The sequence below is a fragment of the Mus caroli genome, chromosome 13 (genome assembly GCF_900094665.2).
Source record: "Mus caroli chromosome 13, CAROLI_EIJ_v1.1, whole genome shotgun sequence".
NCBI classification, from domain to species: Eukaryota; Metazoa; Chordata; class Mammalia; order Rodentia; family Muridae; genus Mus; species Mus caroli.
In genome coordinates, this window is record NC_034582.1 from 19891210 (window position 1) to 19911577 (window position 20368).

General features: G+C 44.2%; 1 protein-coding gene across 6 annotated transcripts in view; it reads right to left on the reverse strand.

Moving 5' to 3' along the window:
* Positions 1-20368, reverse strand: part of Carmil1 (capping protein regulator and myosin 1 linker 1) — a 263753-nt gene that overhangs the window by 47414 nt on the left and 195971 nt on the right. For all 6 annotated transcript variants that reach the window (XM_021180627.2, XM_021180629.2, XM_029468353.1 and 3 more), the window contains 5 exons: positions 17361-17459; positions 10976-11104; positions 8388-8519; positions 3800-3975; positions 1201-1288 (listed from right to left, as the gene is read on the reverse strand). In XM_021180627.2, coding sequence (XP_021036286.1) covers positions 1201-1288; positions 3800-3975; positions 8388-8519; positions 10976-11104; positions 17361-17459 — 624 coding nt within the window. The remainder of the gene's footprint in view (positions 1-1200; positions 1289-3799; positions 3976-8387; positions 8520-10975; positions 11105-17360; positions 17460-20368) is intronic.

Genomic DNA, 20368 nt, shown 5'->3' on the forward strand with positions numbered 1-20368 from the left:
AACTCAGAAATCCTCCTCCCTCTGCCTCCCAAGTGCTGGGATTAAAGGCGTGCACCACCACGCCCGGCGTATATTCTTGATAAAAGGCAAAAAGGTGAACATTTCAAACTTCCCATGATGGCTTCCCAGGGGGAGTCTGGCCATTGCATCATCTAGTATTGGCAGCATCCTGGACTCATGGGACATCAGTAAAGTGTTTCTAAAAATAGCATGTTCCAGGCCAGCCAGGGCTATATAGTGAGATTATGACTTTAAACAAGTTTTTAAAGACTTTGGTGACCCTAAACAATGAAGTTCCTTCTGGCTGCCAGGAGATGAGAGTATTTCTTTAACCTGATGAGCCAGAAATGTGTTTTCTATACAGAGCTAATCTGGTACAGGTTGCATGTTGATAACAGACAATAGAGAAGGACTTAGAAAACAATAAACATGTACTTAAATAAATATTGTGGTCCTGTGGAATTGTTCTGGAAACTTCTTAGTAGCCCCCTTCTGGTTTCTTAACTAATGAATATTCAGACTGGTAATATGTTACTGGGCCAGCAGGGTCCCTAGGCAACATTTGCAGTACTGTTGCTATAGATAAAATTGTCTTTTGGATTTTAAAGGATAGTCTTAGCTGGGCATTGCAGCACACACATCCTGGAGGGGGAGGCAGGAGAATGAGTAGTTCAGGATCATCCCTGGCTATGTCTAGAATTGAGGCTAGTGTGGGCTATCTGTCTGTCTGTCTATCTATCTATAGCTAACATAAACATAAGAGATTATCTATTCTGAGGAAGGAGTAGTGGGTAACATGTGTAATAACAGAACGGCTGAGAATAACAGGCGGCTGAGGCAGGAGGATTGCCTCAAGGTCAGTCCAAGCTAAAAATAATACCAGTCTCAAAACCCCAAACTCATTCTGAAATAATCCTATCAAAGCAATATTATGAGCATACGTACAGTATATAACTAAAAATGTTTGTTTTAGACACAAACCTTTGACCTTCATTAAAACTGGACAAGATTTCTAGAAATGCCCACTTCTAACCCTGGTCATTCAATTCTAATGCATCCCAGGATGCCTAGAAGCAGTAGAAGAGGGAGGAGGAATGATAGGTTCTCCACCTATCTTGCTGCGGGAAGACAGAAAAGAAACCACACCCCTTCCCCACCCAAAAGAGAAAGTTTCATTCCTCACTCTGCTCTGGTACTCACCAGCTTCCGATGGCTGCTGGAGAGAGAATCCAGGATCTCATCCACGATCCGGTCAGACAAGAACGAGGCCACTGTCAGCTTCACCTCACTACAACAGCAAAGGGCAGGGAAGCCTTTTAACTTGTATTGGGGGTTTAGTAAGAATGGGGATGGGGTTGGAGGAGGGGGCACCTCTGAGGCTGTGCCAATCGGCCAACTGGGATTCCATTCCTATCTTTGAAAATGGAATGGAAAGACTATGAGGATAGGACTACGGATTCCCCCAAAGTAACTCTTAAACACAGTAAAACACACAAGGATCAGGCGCCCATTGTCAATGTCAACCTTGAATTTGCAGCTTGAAAGATTTAGCAGCAGAAATGGAAAACACCTGGACAAAGAGACACTCAATAGGAACCACATGGACCATGCGGCACATTGTATTCACTAACAGACATGAGCTGGCCTGCACTGCAGAGAATTCAGAAAGTCTCGTCTGGGCTATTAAGCCTCAGTTATCCCTTCAACGTGCACACACGGCACATAAAATGTTCACCCATGGAACCGTGACTCTCTTTCTGCCTTGACTCACTACTGCACTTGGCAACGTTAAAAACACACTGTAACAGAGGTTATTAAAAATTTTAGTTTGATGCCTCTTAATCTGAGCCCAGTTGATTCCCCAGCAACATAGGAGGCTTAGCGGATTTAAGTGACAGGCTCAGTCACCAGACTCCTTCCAGATGGCTCCTGTGCTGGTTAACATTCCAGCAATTCACAGGGCTCCACAGTCCACAAGCTTTGGGGCTAAATCAACCAATTTAAAGTGCAGGCCTTCACGTGTCCAAGATCTCCAGGAAAATGTTAGGAAGCCAGTCACGTGTATCTCACTCTAGAACTGTCTTTGGAGCTTAGCCTGCTTTTGAAGTCAATAATTTTTTTTTTTTTTTTAAGTTTTCAGAACAGGCAAATGAGCTGTTAAAACAAAATTGCTTAACCCTAAAAGCCAAGGTTGAATGTGTATTTGTGCAATGGGAAGATCCGTGTAAGCCAAGTGTGACAGTTGGTACTGAGACTTCCCTACTCAGGATGGCTACTGCTAGGGGTGCAGAAGGAGGGGACTAACACTGATGCTTGTGTAAATCTGCCAAGTCCATTCTGTTTTCTCAAAACAAGGTCTCACTAATACTTGACTTGTCTGATATTTAATTATCTAATACTTTAAGCTGGGGGTGATGGCTCACAATCAGAATCCCTAGACTCAGCAGGCTGAGGCAGGAGGATTGACATGAGTCTAAGGTTGGCCTGAACTATAGACAGACCCTGCCTAAAAAGGAAGAGGAGGAGTAGGAAGAGGAGGAGGAGGAGGAGGAAGAGGAGGAAGAAGAGGAGGGAGGGAGGATGGAGGAGGGAGGAGGAGGAAGAGGAGGAGGAAGAAGAGGAGGAAGAAGAGGAGAATGACATTTAATTAAACACATCAGAGGTATCCAGGTGAGATTCATTCTGGTTTCATACCAAAAAACATGGACCAGTGTCCTACCTGGGCTTCCAGAGGACACTGGAATTTGATGGTAAAAGCATTTCCTGATTCTCATTTACCATGCCTGAGATTATGTCTCTTTCTAACCCTCTAGGCTCAGTACTTCACACTTATCTTTCTCCTTCTCTCTGGAGATGGGGAGGGGTGGTTTATGGGCTCCAAGGTGTAGTGCCAAAGTGAAAACTTTAAAAAGCCACTATTGTTTGATGTCTCTGATGTCTTCTAGCATGTTGTTGCTCATCTGAATTTATTTTTAATCAATATTCACAAATAGGTAAAAGGGGAATCTTAAAATGTTTTGGAACTTGGTGTTCGGCCATCTCAATCCCCAAATAAGAAGGGTAATGAGAGAGGCATAAGAGAGAGGGGAACTGAGTATATAATGGAGCACTGACAATGTCAGGTCTGGGAAAATCCAAGCAAGTTTGTAATTACATCTTCTGAACACTGAGATCTTGGCATACTCCTCAAGACATTCCAAAAAGATATCTAAAGCCTGCAAAGCCTGGAATAAAAATATGGCAATAGAATGGGAACTCACTCTAGAGGTCTGAGGCAGGAGGACTGCTGTAAGCTTCAGGCTAGTCTGGGCTACAGTTTCCGTATAGCCTAGGTTATAGATTGAAGACTCTTTATCAAAACAAGCAAACCAAACCAAACCAAACAAAAATAACCCAGACACCAAAAACAACAAAACATGGACAATAACAACAAAACTGTCAGGGAGGTAGGGGGAGGAGGGAGAGGGAGGAGGAGACATGCTCAGACTTTAAGCCAGTGACTTAGAAAGTAGCCAGAGTCAAGAACTGGGAATTACACTCATGTCCTCCTCATATATAACACCCTTCGAAGCTTTAGGCTCTATGCTCTTCAGTAATCTAGATATAACATGGCAAGACTCTTACCTATGTATATAACCTGTGTATTAATGCATAGCTATGTTTACATACATTCTCCTCTGTCTGCTAGCCATGGATCAACACACTCCTTGCTGATAGAGCCACCAACACTATCCTGCCAGGAAACCTGGTCTGTGCCTCACATACTGCAGCTCCTTAGCTTAGTACCATGATGACATACCTGATTTTGTTAAGAATGTCAATTCCGGACTGTTCCAACAGGACATTTTTAACAAAGGTGCGTGGGATGGAAATCTTTTCGGTGCTGGCATGGATCAGGTCCTGTCGGATGTGGGCTTTTTTCATGACGTTGGGGCAGAGGGTCTCAGCTGCGTCCACCATGGATTCTAGCAAATCCTACAATGGAGCAGAGGATGTAAGGACACAGCCGTCAGGAAATGCAGAGGTCAACACCAAACCCTCAGAGGGCAGGACCATCCTGGAGTGCAACCAAGGCCTCTAGAATGCCCCTAGGAGATCTGTAATGTCTGGGTGACTGGTGAACTGAAGGAATCTCTTTAGAGCAGCAGTTTGGCAGGACCTGTCCTGTGCATCATTCGGTCATCTGACATACTCTGCATGGCAGCCGAACTTGACACAAGGCCAGGAGTGAGAAGAATAAAACACGCTAGGGACAACCTTTTACACAGCGACTTGTTGTAGCAGACGGAGCTCCCATGTCCCAGAAAGTGTGCTTAACAGACATATAAACTGGAGAATTAGAGATCTCTAAAAGATGTATGTCATTTCCCAAATCACACAAACCTCTAAATTATAATGAACGATTCAGTAGTTCTACCAAAATGCAACAGACAGTAGAAAAACACCAAAGCACCAGAAATGACTGCCAATTTTTACTCAACTAAAAGAAAAGCTTTCATATGAGGTAAGAGCTGTTATAAAAGAACAGCAACAAGCCACATGAATGATAACAGATGCAAACATTTACAGAGAACCCTATAAACAACCTTAACAGCAACAGCCAACACAACACATGTGTACGCAGCCCTGCGGCATCTGAGAAATGACACTGCGGATCCCACCTTCCAGCATCCCTGAAGACGGACAGGAAAGATGCCTGGGCGAATTTCTGTCACAGGTGAGGAATGTGTGTGCTGAGGAATGTCCAAGATGGCTGCTGGGACTCCACTGCAGAAAAGGCATCTGTGTTTCAGTCAGAGCCCAGTTTGAAACCAAGTGGACAACACTGGACAAAATTATCCACTTGTAAGCCTAACACGGAACAACAGGTCAAGGTGGCACTTGACACTCTACAGCATAATCTCATCCAGGATGCTATTCAGTACACACGCGACTCTGCAATCGGGCTGACTCTGATATGCCTACTTTATAAACAAGGACAGTGGGCTCAGAGGAGGGAAGTGACTTGTTCAGGGGTACTCAGCACTTCCTGGGATGGGGGAAGGTAAGGCTAGGGGTCTCCTGCAGATTTCTTCTATTTCCTCTTCACTGTTTTCTTCTGACACCCCAGTCTGTACAAACCTTTGTTTCAGGACATCGGTGACAGCAGCAGCAGCAACATCAACCTCAAAAACCCTAAATATAGAATAAGAACTCAAAAGATCCCTCTGACAAAATTAAGATCAAGCTCACTTGAAATCCTCCTAAACCCATCTGGCCTCGAATCCTAAGTGAATTTGAAATTTACCAGTGAATTTTTTTCACCATTTAGCCTGAGGGAAAGAAAAGAAAAATTTCCAGTCCAAAACAAACATGTTAAAAAGTAAGGCCAGAAAGAGAAAAAAAAAATAAGTCCTTACATTAAAACATCAAAAAACAAACAAACAAACAAACAACAAGAAAACAACCAAAAAACCAAAAAGCCAAAAAGCCAAAACCACTGCCACCACCACCAACAAAACCAAAACCCACCCACATCTATTCTCTATAACTGTCCCAGCAGTAACTTTAGGGGCCAAAAGGGAAGGGCAGGAGGCAAGCTGTCTTTCTGATGCTTGACATAAGCCAGTACAGACCTTCACTTTGTCCTAGGCATGGTGAAGAGGCTTTCTGAGCTAATAATTTTGAAAAATAGCCCAAAGATCTATTTGCATTAAAGAATCCACCTGCTTTAGCTCTTGCTGCCATGACTCTAGAAATCCTGACAAATAGGAACAGGGCTCCTTCAACAATGAAAATTTGCTTTTGGTAGTGAAATAAGGAGTGATCCTTCCAGCTTAGGTAATTCTAGAAATTGCACTTTATTACACAATTTTTAGGAAATCAATCTATTATAAGGTTACCAAACGTAGGAAAATGTGAATTCCACCCCCCCCCAAAAAAACCAGCCAACGCCATTTTCTAGGTCAGTAGAAGACAGAAGAGAGGAAGTAAAGGGCCTTTGACACAGTGAGTGTAGAGAGGTACAAGCTTCGGTTAGAAGCAACACTGGATTATGGTTCTCTGAATGAGGACTTGCTCTGATTCATGACAGCCGCTTTCAGAGGCAAAGGAACCTGAGTCTCACAAGGTCCAGGAGTGTCATGTGGGCATGCTGTGGGAGATGGTGGCCTTGGGGCTAGAGAGAGGAGCAAAGGTGATTCTGGAACAGTGACAAGCAGAGCACATTGGTGACATTCAGTAAGGGCTCAGAAAACTCCCCGGCAAATGTAAGACAAGCCTACCCACAGAACACGATCATCTATCTCATCTCAAGCAATTCAATGCAAATGTCTTTTACTTTGGATATTTACACCCTACTTCCTCCCAAGAAAATTGAGCCAAAATCAATTTCAACCACTCCAGGCAGTTAGGGGGAACCAGGGCAACCCTCATCTCAGACACAATGAAAACTGGCAATGTTGGAAGCTGTTTGACAAGAGATGACCTGTGGCCGTGTTTCTTGCCAATTTAAATGACAGCCATCCTTACAGTCATTAGAAATTCTTAGAGTAAATGCTCTAAAGGGGGTGTGTGGGGAAGGAAGCAGATGGAAATGGGAAATTTTCAATAGAAAATACAGGCAGGGCTGGGTATGTAGCTCACTAATCTAACGCTTACACAGCAAGCATAAAGCCCTGTGGCCAAGCTCCAGCACTATAAATAAATAAACACTCAAGCTCTATTCTGGTATTAAGGAAATAAAAACATACAGTAAGTTGTTTTTTTCTTAGCCCATTATGTTAAAAAAAATGTTAGAGGTATGATGCTGTACTCAGTACTGCGAAGAATATGATGGATAAGCAGTTTCCTACACTGCTTGACATGTTTGCAAATCTATACAAAAGCATCAAGGGCTTCACCCAGCAATGGGTCAGTAACACAAATCTGTCCTAAAAAAAGTTCATCCAAAATTAGAACAGGTCACTGTGGTACATCTATGCGGCAGAATGCATTTCTTAATGTAGCCATTAGAGCAGATGCTTTCTCACTACGAGAACTGCACTTGCGAAGCTTGGGCACCTCGGCAGCATGAGATATGATCTCTGGATTTTGGGAATCCTTTATAAGTTTACGATTGGTTTGGCATAAGCATTTCTCAGTTTTCATATTCTACTGTCAGAAATAAGTAACAAAGTTTGTTTTTTTTTGTTTTTGTTTTTCGAGACAGGGTTTCTCTGTAGCCCTGGCTGTCCTGGCACTCACTTTGTAGACCAGGCTGGCCTCGAACTCAGAAATCCGCCTGCCTCTGCCTCCGGAGTGCTGGGACTAAAGGCGTGCGCCACCACGCCCGGCTTCAAAGTTTGTTTTTTATTCATAGAAGAGTACACTTTATTCTTCATGAAGGATCCAAGTGCTATTTCCTAACCTGTGGTCTAGCAGACACTGAAGCAGCCCACTGTTCTTTTCTACCCTGCTGTCTTTGTTCAATATATATTCCAATAGCCACAGACAAGTGAAATTCACACACACACATGAGTGTGCCCATAAGAGCTGCACAGTGAGCTAGAGTAATGCACAGAGAGATAGGTAATGCCCAAGAAGCCATAGCATTTTCTGCCTTATTAGCTTAATTTTCACGGAGTAATTAGTATATTGTAAAAGTGCCACTCGTTTGTGCCTCAGCTCCTCCACTTGCTGCAGAAGTTACACTCTCAGAAGAAAACAGATTAAATACTTACAGAAACTCAAGGCAGCCTTGGGAGGCAAAAGTCCTTCTGAATGTGAAACGTCTCTGGGACAGCTGGTTTTTGAAATCACTCTTAGAAAAAGCTGCTCTTAGGTTACCCACACCCTCCAAAAACTTAGGAACCATTTAAACCCCCTTCCAGTGAGTAAGCCAACAGCAGACCTCTGCTTATTTGGGGCCCTACAGCTCCACTCTAAATAAGTCTATTCATTCTTCCCCAGCCACATCAAGGATGTTTGGCTATGCACCTATTGTCATGCTCCATGTACGTAGCTTGGCAGTGTTTACACACAGTTTGCACTATGTTTTCCACTCTCCAAACCAAATGCAATAAAGATATTTTCCCCAAAGCACTTTGTTTTTGTACTTTCTGTGTGAAAATCATCACCCCGCCCCCTCCCACCCCCTACTCCCCCCCCCCCCCCCCCGCCCCCGCCATTAGTAGCAACCAATCATATTAAGTTCATTTAAAGACATGCCACCAAAAGTGAAACTTACTATGCTTGCATAGTAAGCATTACTATGTAAGCATTCTAACTAGAGTAGACCTCCTATTGACTTCCAGCCTATGTGTCTGACCAGTTAGTGTGCATCTTATAAACACAGGCACTACAGTAGGAATGCCATCAAACAGTTACATCATCATAAGTTCATTCTCAAGATAACAAGATCCACAGACCTTCAGTTGTTCATCCACAACTCTTGTGACTTCTCCAGCCATCGACTCCAGGGTCTCCTGAATGGGACTGGATGACAGCCCACCGGCTCCTGCCCAGGATGCACCGCCCACATGATATAAATTGGGCAACAACTGGAAGAAAGGTAAAAAATGACCTCGCAACTGAAAAAAAAATTTCAATAAGCATCAAGACCACTGTGGAGTTAAAGAGAGGTAAAAAAATATATTAGAGATTGACCATCCATTCTCAGCCAAAGGTGAGGATGGTAAACTGAGGCCCATGCTCTTCACAGGCATCTGGTCATGCTCAGTGAAACCCAGCAATTCTAGCATGATCACCACAGAAACATTGGCAGATGGCACAGCCATTACTCTCAGCAGCTCTCAGGTCACAGAGTCTGTCAGTGTCCTTTGTATAGCCCTGTCTTTGTCTACAATGTGAGGATTGAGGTGTTTTTACCACACTTTGGTCACTGAAGATGCAGGTAATTTGCCCCTTCTCTTCAGATACCAGTTGGTTGTCCCATAATTCCACACAATTCTGACATGCTGCCCAGACTGATGAATGGAATAAGAAAGGACTTAGACCTATAAGAAAGGGCTGTGCTGCTCAACTGCCAGTCACATATCCTAGGTCATCACTGGTTCTTTAAGAAAGCTGATTATAAAAGTCAAGGGGGTCCCCACCCAGCCCCCAAGTTTAGTGACCTGTGAGAATGCTACACTCATCTCAGCAAAGCACCTTCCTCACCACTGCTGGGTTCCAACCCAGACGGTGAAATGGACAAAGTACCTTGGCAGGCACAGGGATGAGAGTGCCACCTGGGCTCGAGGAAAAGAGTTCTGCAGGGGCTTGGTGGTTCCAGTTCCCTACCATTGCCAGGAACGTTACCGTCCCAGCCCCTTGATGGCACCAAGCAAAGCTATTTGAACCCCTATTTCAAGAATCCCCAGAAGCTGCATTAGATAATCCAAGGATATATTATCATTGCCTCACAGGACCATTTGACTAATCTGTAAGGTCCTTGACACAAATTCAGCAACTGTGATCCTGGGGCCAGCAAGATAGCTCAGTGGGTATTCATCACCAAGCTTAACAAACTGAGTTTGATCCCTGAGACATACATGTGGAAAGAGAAAACAGACTCTCACAAGTTGCCATTTCTCTCTCTCTCTCTCTCTCTCTCTCTCTCTCTCTCNCNCACACACACACACACACACACACACACACACAAATAAATAAATAAATAAATATAAATAAATGCAAATTCAACAACAACAGTGAATCAATAGAAAAAGCTACTTATGTGAGCCTAACAGCAGAAGAAAGAGCCCAGCTTCTGACTCACAATTAGTCTAGTTTTTATTAAGTCATTCTTTGGGGAGTAACTGGATGGACCTAGAATATATTCTGAGTGAGGTAACCCAGACTCAAAAGGACATGCATGGTATGTACTCACTGATAAGTGGATATTATCTGAAAAGTACAGAATGCCTAGGCTACAACCCACAGACTGTAACTTTAGCAAGCAGGAAGGCTTAAGTGAGGATGCTTCAATCTCATTTAGAAGGGGAAACAAAATAATCATGGAACACAGCTGGAGGGAGGCCCTGAGTGGGAGAGGAGAGGGGGAAGGGAAAGGGGGTCAGGAACGGGTATGAGAGCTCAGGAGAGAAGCCCCGAGAGCCAGGAGAATGAATTGAAATATTCAGCTGCTGGGGGAACCTCTAGAAGTCCACGGGATATGAGAAGCTCCCAAGACTCAATGTGGATGACTTTAGCTGAAATGCCCAACAGTGGGGAAATGGAACCTGAAGAGACCACCTCTATTAGTTAGACAGGGTCCCCACTGAAGGGATGTAGACATCAACCAACCTTCAAAGTTTTTTACCCCAAATTATTCCTGTCTAAAAGAAATGAAGGGACAGAAATGGAGCAGAGACTGAAAGAATGGCTGACCAGTGACTGGCCCAGCTTGGGATCCATCCTATGGGCAGGCACCAATCCCTGACACTATTACTGATGCCATGTTGTGCTTACAGACAGGAGCCTAGCATAGCTGTCCTCTGAGAAGTTCTACCAGCAGCTGACTGAGATATGCAGATACTCATAACCAAGCATTGGACTGAAGTTGGGGACTCCTATGGAAGAGTTAGGGGAAGAACTGAAGGAGCTGAAGGGAGGGTGACCCCATTGGAAGACCAACAGTGTCAACTAACCTGGACCCCTGGGAGCTCCCAGAGACTAAGCCACCAATTAAAGAGCATACATGGTCTGGTTCAAGGCCCCTGGCACATATGTAGCAGAGGACTGCCTCGTCTGGCCTCAGTGGAACAAGATGCACCTAATTCTGTTGAAACTTGAGGCCCCATGGAGTGGGCATGCCCAGGAAGGGAGGGAGCACCCTCTCAATGGCAAAAGGGAGGGGATATGGGGGAAGAACTCTAGGAGGGGGTCTGTAGCGCAACATTTGAGATATAAATAAATAAAATAATGAATAATGATTAAAAAAGAGAAAGAAATCAGCCCAGGTACAAACAGGACAACCATACTAGCAGCATCTTATGACTTCTGAAAAGAAACTCACCGTTTTAGAGTTCTTAGCATCTCGCATGAGCCGTTCCGCCACCTTTAAATCCTCCTGAACAGCATCACCCCCACAGGCTCGTAAGGAGTTGAGGTGATCCTGAACCTTCACACATATCCGGTCAATCATCTGTGGAAACCAGAGGAGAATCCGAGTTAGTACAAAAAGGAAGACACAGAATGGGCCATGAAAATCCAAGAAGATGAAACGTGTAAGGTTGAAAATGTCTCGCAGGCATTCTCCAGAAGGGTGCTTAGCCAATTATTAAATTAATCTAAGTATACATGAAAGAAGCCAATGGCACATTTAACTCCAGGAAAAGAGGTGAGACATTTTGGCAAAAGATATAAGGCATCATTTTTTCTTTCTTAGAAGAATACTCTGCAGTGAATCCTCTTAATGATCCAAATCTTGTAGCTCCCAGCAATGTTCTGCTAGACAGTGACTCTCATTGACTTGTCACTGAGTGCCCTGTGTGTGTCAGACACAAGGAGAAGAAGTGCTGAAAAATTAAAAAAAAAAAGCCTCACACATTGCCAGGACTAGTGACATGACAATAGAATGCTGACACCTGCCAGTGGGTCTCTATTGTATAAAAGCCAAAACAGCCTCTGGAAATTGGCAGTTCAAAAATTCTATTACATAAAGTGCTTCTCTTTATAAGTTAAAAACCACTAAAGCATAGAAGCAGGTTGGGGGCCAGGGGCAGTATGCTAGAGATGTAGCTCAGTTGGAAGAACACTTGCCCAGCATCTGTGAAGCCCTGGGTTAGATTTCCAGTACCATATAAACTGGGCATAGTGGAACACATCAGATATCCACCATGTGGGGTGGTTGAGATGTGGGGATCTGGAGGTTCAAGTTCATCTTTGCTATAGAGCAAGTTGGAGAGCAGATTAGGCTACATGAGACATTGCTTTGGTCAATAAAGGAGGGGTGTGTCTTGTTATATTAGCACAAGTAGTGATGAAGGTAATTTCCCTAGTGTCTAACCCAGCCGCTTGGCCTCACAAGTACTTGAATTGTTTTCAGTGGGTCAAAGATTGAACTGTAGAACCCAAAGGAACTGCTGGGCATTGCATACACAATGCCTGTAGCAGAAGGCTAGAATATCTTTATTTAAATCTGCCGTGGTGCAGACCTGCTCTGGAGTGCCCCACTTACGTCCCTGGTCTCCCAGGAGTGGGTGGCTGCATTAGCTCCTGTGGTAATGGATGCTATGTACCATGGGAATCTCTTGACCAGGGTCTCACTCCTGGTCCTCACATCCTCTGGAACCACAAGCTGAAATAACCTCTACTTCCTACAGTTAGCCAGCAGCCACGGTGATCCACACGACCCTTCCCAGGCACTCTCAGCACAGCTAACACTGCCTATTGTATGGCCTTAGAAATATAGTGTCTAGCTAAGTAGTTGGAAGATGGACAATTTAAAATCACCCTCAGCTGCAAAGCCACGTTCAAAGTCAGCCTGGACTATGTTAGACTTGTCTCACTGGCATAAAAGAAATACTTGCTGTGTTCGTGAGATGGCTTAGCAGACAGAGGCATATGCAGCCCAGCCTGAGATTTGATCCCTGAAACCCACATGACAAAGGAGACAACTGATACCTGCAAGGAGCTGCCCTCTGATCTCTGTACATGGATGTATGCCACACAGGCATGCCTACCTTTTGCTCCACATACAAATAAATAAATGTAAAGAAAATCAAAGTATGCACACTTCAGAGACCTCATAAGAAGTGTCCTGGTCCATCTGATAAGTCATTGAATCCACAGAGTTTAATTGTTCTCTCACTTTACTTTTTTAAGCTAAATTACTCTGTTCTTTCTGTTTTGAATAATTCAAAATTGTGTCTAGGAAGCTAAAGTCTCTTTCTTTCTCCTACAAATTAAAAAACAACAGAACCCTCACCAAAAGAGGGGGGAACATGGAAGAAATTGCTTTGCATAACTGATGCACTGGGTTCAGTCCCATCCAGAACTATAAAACGAAACATAACTGTATGCAGTTTTCAAGCCCTGTAATTCTAGTACCCGAGAGGCAGGGAAAGGAAGATCAGCACAAGTTTGAGGTCAGCCTAGGCTACACGGTAATTTCTAGGACAGCTAGGGCAATAGTGACTGCCCCTAGGAGAGGTGGTAGAGTGTGTTTTCAGAACAGCACAGAAGGCTTACATTCTGACCTTAGAGCTGGGCTGCAGCTGCCTCTCTCAGCCTTCCTTTTATACAGTTAGGCTCCCGTTTCTTATCTGGTATTGTAAAGACAATCACTCAAAGCGTCTACTACACTGACAAGGGGCTACTGAGTGTATGTGTTGATGCATATAACAGCTCTTCTGCTGTAAAACTCACAGACTTCTTGTAAATGGTCTATCTTGAGCTCCACATAGGCAAAGGTGTGTAATCAGTTTATTTCACCTCCACTCACTACCTCCAGTCTATGCTTACAGCAGGAATCGAATGCTTTCTGCATTCCCCCAATGCTCCACAGAGAGCTGACTCTGTGTTTCTAAAAAACCTTCATGATGAGCATAAATCCTTACTCTTCAAACTGGCATATTGATTGAAACAAAAATGGTCATCAATAATTCACATCTTACTAAGAGAGTGATTTTCTAATTTGAGAAGATAAACCACATACACATCTGATGTTACAAAGGGCCAAACTGGGTGGCCTGTGCAAACAACCCCATAAAGCCGGTCCTCTGCACTAATGCTACTGACCGAAGAGCCCCCTAAAGTGTGTCACCAGCTTCCACAGAGGAGAGAGGGTTTGAATGAACTCCACAAAAATAGTCTCCACAGGAAACAGTTTTAAAGTCAAAAGGAAAATAAAATTTTAGTTCTTCAAATAAGACAAACTCTTATATCATTAGGGCTCTTCCAAGCATTTGTTAGAATTTAACAAAACCAAATGTGGCACACTTGGTGCCTAGGAGATATGAAAGGCAAGCTGTTTACTGACGATGACATAGAACAAAGTGCAAAATGGGGGGGGGGGGGATCTAGGTGTTTCACTGTCATTTCGTAAGTCGTGCCACTAAAGCATGTAACTGAAAACAGTTACAGGAGGTGGAACAGAGAGACCACTCTAGTTATCCCCTGACAAACCTCATGGCAGATGAATGTGGTCCTTTCAGTGAAGCCTGTGTGCTTCATTTGACACCCACACACTCCAACTGTTCACTTTTCTTTTTCAAACTAACTCCTAATGGAATCTAGAACCATCTGGGGGGTCTGGCCTCTGAGATGGCTTGTGGGGGATTATTTTGATGACACTGACAGAGCCTGTTCACTATGGGTGGCACTGCATGGGACCCTACACTGCACAATCAGACAAGGGAATTGGGGAGGAGCAGCATGCACCTACCACCCTCAGCTTCCTCACTGTGGTTGCCCCGTGTCCTGCAGCTGCAAAGCTCCAGCTGCTTTAACTTCTTCCCTCGGCCACTGGAGCTCTCCTGGGCAACCTTCACGTCACCACAGAGAGAATGGATCTGAAACGTGAGATGCAATAAGCCCTTTCTCCCTTAAGTTGCTTGTCTGGGTATTCTATCATAGCAACAAGAAAGAGACTAAGACTGCCAGAGTTTGAGCACCTCCCATTGCTATGGGACTGTGCGCTCTGTTACTGCTGGACACGACCTTTCATTATCTAATGTCCTAATGTCTTCCTAAACTCTTGCTATACATGCAACCTCTCCCCCTTGAGAGCCTTAAGAGTACCAAGAGAACATAGTGCTCAGAGCTGATCCAGGACTTGTTTTTCCTCCCTCATCTTCTCTTGGTTTCAACACTTCCAGGCATCACATTAATGATAAGCGTTTTCACAATGATATAGTTCAATGGTCACCGGCAGACTGGCCCTAGTTGAGATACACTTCCTCTGAATTTGCTTTTTAGTCTGCAACCCTCAATGAAATGAATACTAACACAAGAGGGGTGGGCAGAGCTGAACTACCTACATCTGCCCTGAGTTGGCAGAAGTGCTGTTGGCTTCTTCAATAACACAGCTAATCCATGGTACACTTGGAGGGACTAGCAGACTCCTTCAGAGCTACTGGGTTGCTGAACTAAGGCAAAGAAACCACTAGTAATGCCATCCTGAGACACTCTCAATCTGTTACAAGTGTAACTACCTCCACCAAACAGCTTACTGGTGGAGACAATGTTCTTTTCCTCTACTGCTCTGTCTTTCCTCAAGAGACATAGAGCCCCACACCTGATGTTGAAGAGAGAAAATCCTGAATAAGATAATAGCTCTGCTCTCAAGCAAGGCCAACACAGAAGTGGGAAGAATCCTTCATAGTCAACACTGATGCAAGGGGTAGGTAATCCCTTAGGAAGTGGACAGGGGAGATTCAATGGTATCCTCAGTTATACAGGAGGTCAGACGCTAGTCAGAGACAAATAGCAAGAAAGAGTTTCAAAAAGAAAAAGACCCTAAGACTTCCCGATGAGGACCATCACTGAGGGCCATTTCAGTGGGCACATATGGGGTCATATTTCAGAATGTCACAGAGAGGAGGTTAGCCAAGTGATGATCTCCAGGGGGAAAATTCCACCCAAGAAAGAGTGTACTGAGAAAATAGCTCTTTGGAGGAGAATAAAAATTCGATCTTGGCGGCAGATAATTCAGGGCCTGATGCTGTCTGTGATTTTCAACACACAGCACCATGTGCACGGTGCACTGTGGCCTGGTACATTCCTGGTACAGTGATTCTTCCCTTGTCACCCGGGACACGACAAGGGAAGGGGATTATGGAACAGTGGTCATAGAGGGTCTATTCTTCCTGCAATCGAATGTCTCAACACTTCAAGGCACATCCATCTCCCCGGAAGCCACTGAAGTGATTCAAGTAAGAAAATAGCTAGTCATAAAATCCCACGAAATCCCTGAAATAAAAGGTGGCAAGGTACCCAGCACATAATGTCTCAAATAATTCAGAATGAGCCACCAATGCAGAGTTAAGCATCTACATTCCTCTCCTGTGTGCAGTTGCCTTTCAGTGAGAAGACAGAATCTGCAATCTGCAGTGAAGAACAAGCATTGAAGACCATGCAGTGAGGTCTTGCCTTTTCTTTTCTCTTCTTTTTTTTCTTTCCTTTCCTTCTTTTTTCTTTTCTTTTTCTTTTTTTTTTTTTTCATTTTTTCTTTTTGGTGCAGGGTTGGGTATATGGGGTTGCCCTCCAATCAGAAAGAAGTTGTAATGATATTGGAGTTAAAAAGAAACCTACATTTTGGTATCTCATTAAGGGAAAGGAAGCAAAGGGCAAAGGAACAATGCTAACGGTCTTGCTGATTTGAAGGTTAAACATGGAAACCAGGGCCAAAGTGATGGCTGACTGCAGAAGGGTGAGGCCACTCTTGCCGAGAACCTGAGTTGGATTCCCAGACCCCTGAGAGCAGGCAGCTCACAGCAGCCTGTAGTTCCTGCTCCAGTCAACCTGATCCCTTCTTCTGGCCTGTATGGGCAGTGACACTCATGTGCACATATTAAAATGAAAATAGTGCTTAAAAATAATTATATATGTTAACATCAGTAAGCTATAAAATACTCAAATAATACTAGACGATAACAGGGAGAAACATTCATTTTTAAAGACCTGGCGACGTCTAAATAATGCTTTATTTCTCAAAAGTTCTGCTAGGCCAGAAATATTTAAAGAAAAAATTGTTCTTGACACATATTGAGTATTACTAATTAAATAATACATACTGTCAGTAAACGTGACCAATGCTGAACTGTGAAGAGGGTAGGTTCACTCACACACTCTGAGATAAGCAATAACAATAAGATAAACTAAGACCCATCAGCTCCTCTCGACCTTCAGAGGTAAGCACTTGGCTTATCCTACTTCGGCTTTCCCCTAAGCTGCTCATTGCTGTTCTTGTATTTGTTTGTAATGTTTTGAAATAGGGTTTTCTGCAACCCAGGTTGGCCCAAACTCTGTCTGCAGATGAAGATAGAATCTCCTACCCCTCCTGTTTCTCAGTCACAGGGCTGGTATCATAGGCTGGCACCATTTTAAGTTTCCAAACCATGGGTATCTCTATTTTTCATATATATCAATGATCAAAAATTGCATTTGATTCCATGAGCTATAAGGTACAATCAGCTCTATTTTTATTCGGCTTTCTTCGTCAACCCCTATCTTAACCTGTCACCTTCACAGTCCCCCAGTTTTTAACACTTACAAAGCAGCAATTTAAAAAAATGCCTTTAGTTTGTAGTTTCTAGGATGCCATTTTTATTCGTTTCTTCATTATGCCTAAAGTGCACTTTCCTCTCTTCCCATCTGCTGTGATTTTCCTAAGCCAATTCCTCCTGGACCTGTGCTCTGCGGGCCTCTGTGACAGACCAGAGCTGGCGTGCCCTTACCTGCTGGGTGGTGCTGGTGACAATGCCCTGCTGGAGGCGATAGGCCTGCTCCTGAAGGTATTTCCTGGTCTCGTGATTCCGGAGCAGATAATTTTCTATCTGGAAATGGAGCACACATATCTCTCAAGAACACACTTGGACTCCATGGAGAATAAAGCTTTCAGTGAGCCAGTCAGTAAGCACGGTCTCTCAGCTCTTTGACCTCACAACCCATGCAGGCTCAGGCGTAGCTCTGATGAGTTTATGAGATGCTTTTAGCTGGAAAATGTGCTTTCAGGTAACTTTGGTTGTGTGTGTGTGAGTGTGTGTATGTGTCTCCAAAACCGACAAAGATAAGCCAGTGCTTGGTGACAGATGCTACTGGCTCAGGGTACTCATCTCGGGGTGGCATGAAATTAAAAGTTTTAACACCATGCAGTTCAGAAGTGAGCCTTTTCCAAGGAGGGCAGATGGTGCCCCCTGAACCCCAGCCTAATTCATACCCTAGAATTGCTCATCACTTGGGAAATAATGTTAAAGAAGAAAGGGAAGAGAGGAAGATGGGGGCAGGGGTTGAGGAGGAGTACTCGGGAAAGGGAGGGAGAGAGGAGGAGGGAAGAAAAGACAGGTGGAGGGAGGGATGGAGGGAAAGAGGGAAAAACAGTTATAAAAACAGCAACACTGGCACATTCTAATTTTAATAACCTACCAAATTTTCATAGTTTCTCAAAACAGGACTGATTTTAATAAAGTGGCAGCAAATAAGAAAATGTATCCCTACACAAAACAAGAAACCCTGGAGTGGGTTGACAAGTTGTATGTTTACAAACTCCTCTGAAAACTGGAAAGGCACAACTGAGAACCAGATGGAAAGTCAATGCTTAGTGAGATCAACAGGCCTGGGGCACGCTGTGAAAAGAGAGTGCGGGATGGACTAGTTAGAAAGATGAGCACCCATAAGGAGGGCTTCTAGCAGAGTATGATGTTGAATGCCTAAATTTCAATATTCCGGGAGCAGAAGCAGAAGGGTCACTGTTGAGTTCAAGGTCAGCCTGGGGTACACAGTGAGTTCCAGGATAGCCTAGGCTATGTACAGAGATCTTTCTCAAAAAGATGGATATACTTTCAAAGAATGATTTGGGGGACTGGAGATGTGGCTCAGCTAACAGAGCACTTTTGCAGTACACATGAGGCCCTGAGTTCAGTCCCCAGTAGCACATAAACTGGGCATGGTGTACATGCTATGATCCCAGCCTTATTCAGAAAGTTAAGAAGTTTAAATCTACCCTCACTGGGGAGACGGGCTTCTGGCCATGCCTGGGAAGGATTGTTCTGACTACTGTTAATGGATGTGGGAAGACCCACCTCAGTCATGGGAGGGGATTCAGGGACTGCACAAAATGGACAAAGGAGACTGAACAGAAGCGTTGTTCTCTGCTTCTTGACCTCACAGGCACTGTGAGCGGCTCCCGGAAGCTCCTACACCTGTGATGCTCCTGCCAGCGACTACAGCATGGAACTGTGAGCCATCGCTAGTCCTTTCTCCTTGGAGTGGCTTTGGTTAGAGTGTTTTATCATAGCAACAGGAAAGGAAGCGAAGACACTTGGTTACGAAGCATTGTGTGTATGACTGTCCAGTAAGTACCACACACACACACACACACACACACACACACACACACACACACACACACACAGTGGTGGTTTGAAAGAAAATGGCCCCCATAGGCTCATAGGAAGTGGTTCTGGTTGCTGTGGTCATGGTGTCTCTTTACAGCAACAGAAACCATAACACACACACACACACACACACACACACACACACACACACCTTCTTGTAAACACAGGCAGCTCCACATACAGTGAAATCAAAAGTGATGAAGACAAGATCAAAAGGAGTACTAGGCCAAGCTGAGCTATGTGAGACCCTGTCTCTAAGAGACAAGAATGATTTAAGATGGGTAAATTGTGCCATCCTGCTTTATACCCCTCCCCCTTTATTGGTTTAATAATGTGTCTTAGCCATTTGCCTTTTAATTTGTCACTGTAGTTCCCTGGTTAAGAATGTCTAGTAACTGTGAAGCTCTTACTGTTATTACATTTTCATTTTAATTTTCCATATGCTAAAATAACTACTACTCAATAGCAATTAGGAACAATTAAAACCCAGACAGCAATTACCTGCATCCTAGGAAACTAGAAGGCAGAGCAAAAGTGCCTTCCCCCACCTAATGCATCATTAACACAGGCCTGGGGGGGGGGGGGACTGGATCACATGACCTTGCTTTCAATGCCGCCCAGCAGCCCCATCTTGCCCAGGTGACACATCAATGGGAATGCCTTGCTATGGAGGTCCCCACGAAAGGTGACAGGAACTGGAGACCACCCAGCTTTGGGTCCTTTGCCTCCTTTCCTGTCTTTTTCATAGCGAGCCTCAGGCTGAGAGTGATCTGCTCATTTGAGAAGCTCATGCCACACAGACATGGGACAGCGAAGGCTGGTAGGGCCTGTGTTCCCAGACCTTTCCCAAGTCCAGCCACTCTGCATCACAGACTAAGCCAGGAAAGAGTTTTGATGGGTTTGTTGTTATAGTTTTAGGAAAAATAATGTGAAGTTTGTTCTTTTTATATATGCATATATGTAGGTTCATGTGGGTACAAGTGCCTGTGTCCATACATGCCTGAAGGTCAATCTCAAATGTCATTTCTCAGTCACTCTCCACCTTGGTTTTTGGGCCTGGAACGCAACAGTTAGGTTGTGCTGGCTATCTAGTGGGTACCAGGGACCCTCCCGCCTCTGCCACCACATCCTGCTTCTTATGTGGGTTCTGAGAGCAAACCCAAGTCTTCATGTGTGTGCAATAAACACTTTGCTGACTGACCCCTACCTCCAGCCCTACAAAGCTTCTTTTTAAAAACATGTTTAAAGGAAAGAGGAACCCCAAACTCTGTGCATCTCTTGTCAGTCATTGATATGTTTCTACTGTACTTAGCACAGTAAGATTTCCTTACACACAGCGTTCCAGTGAG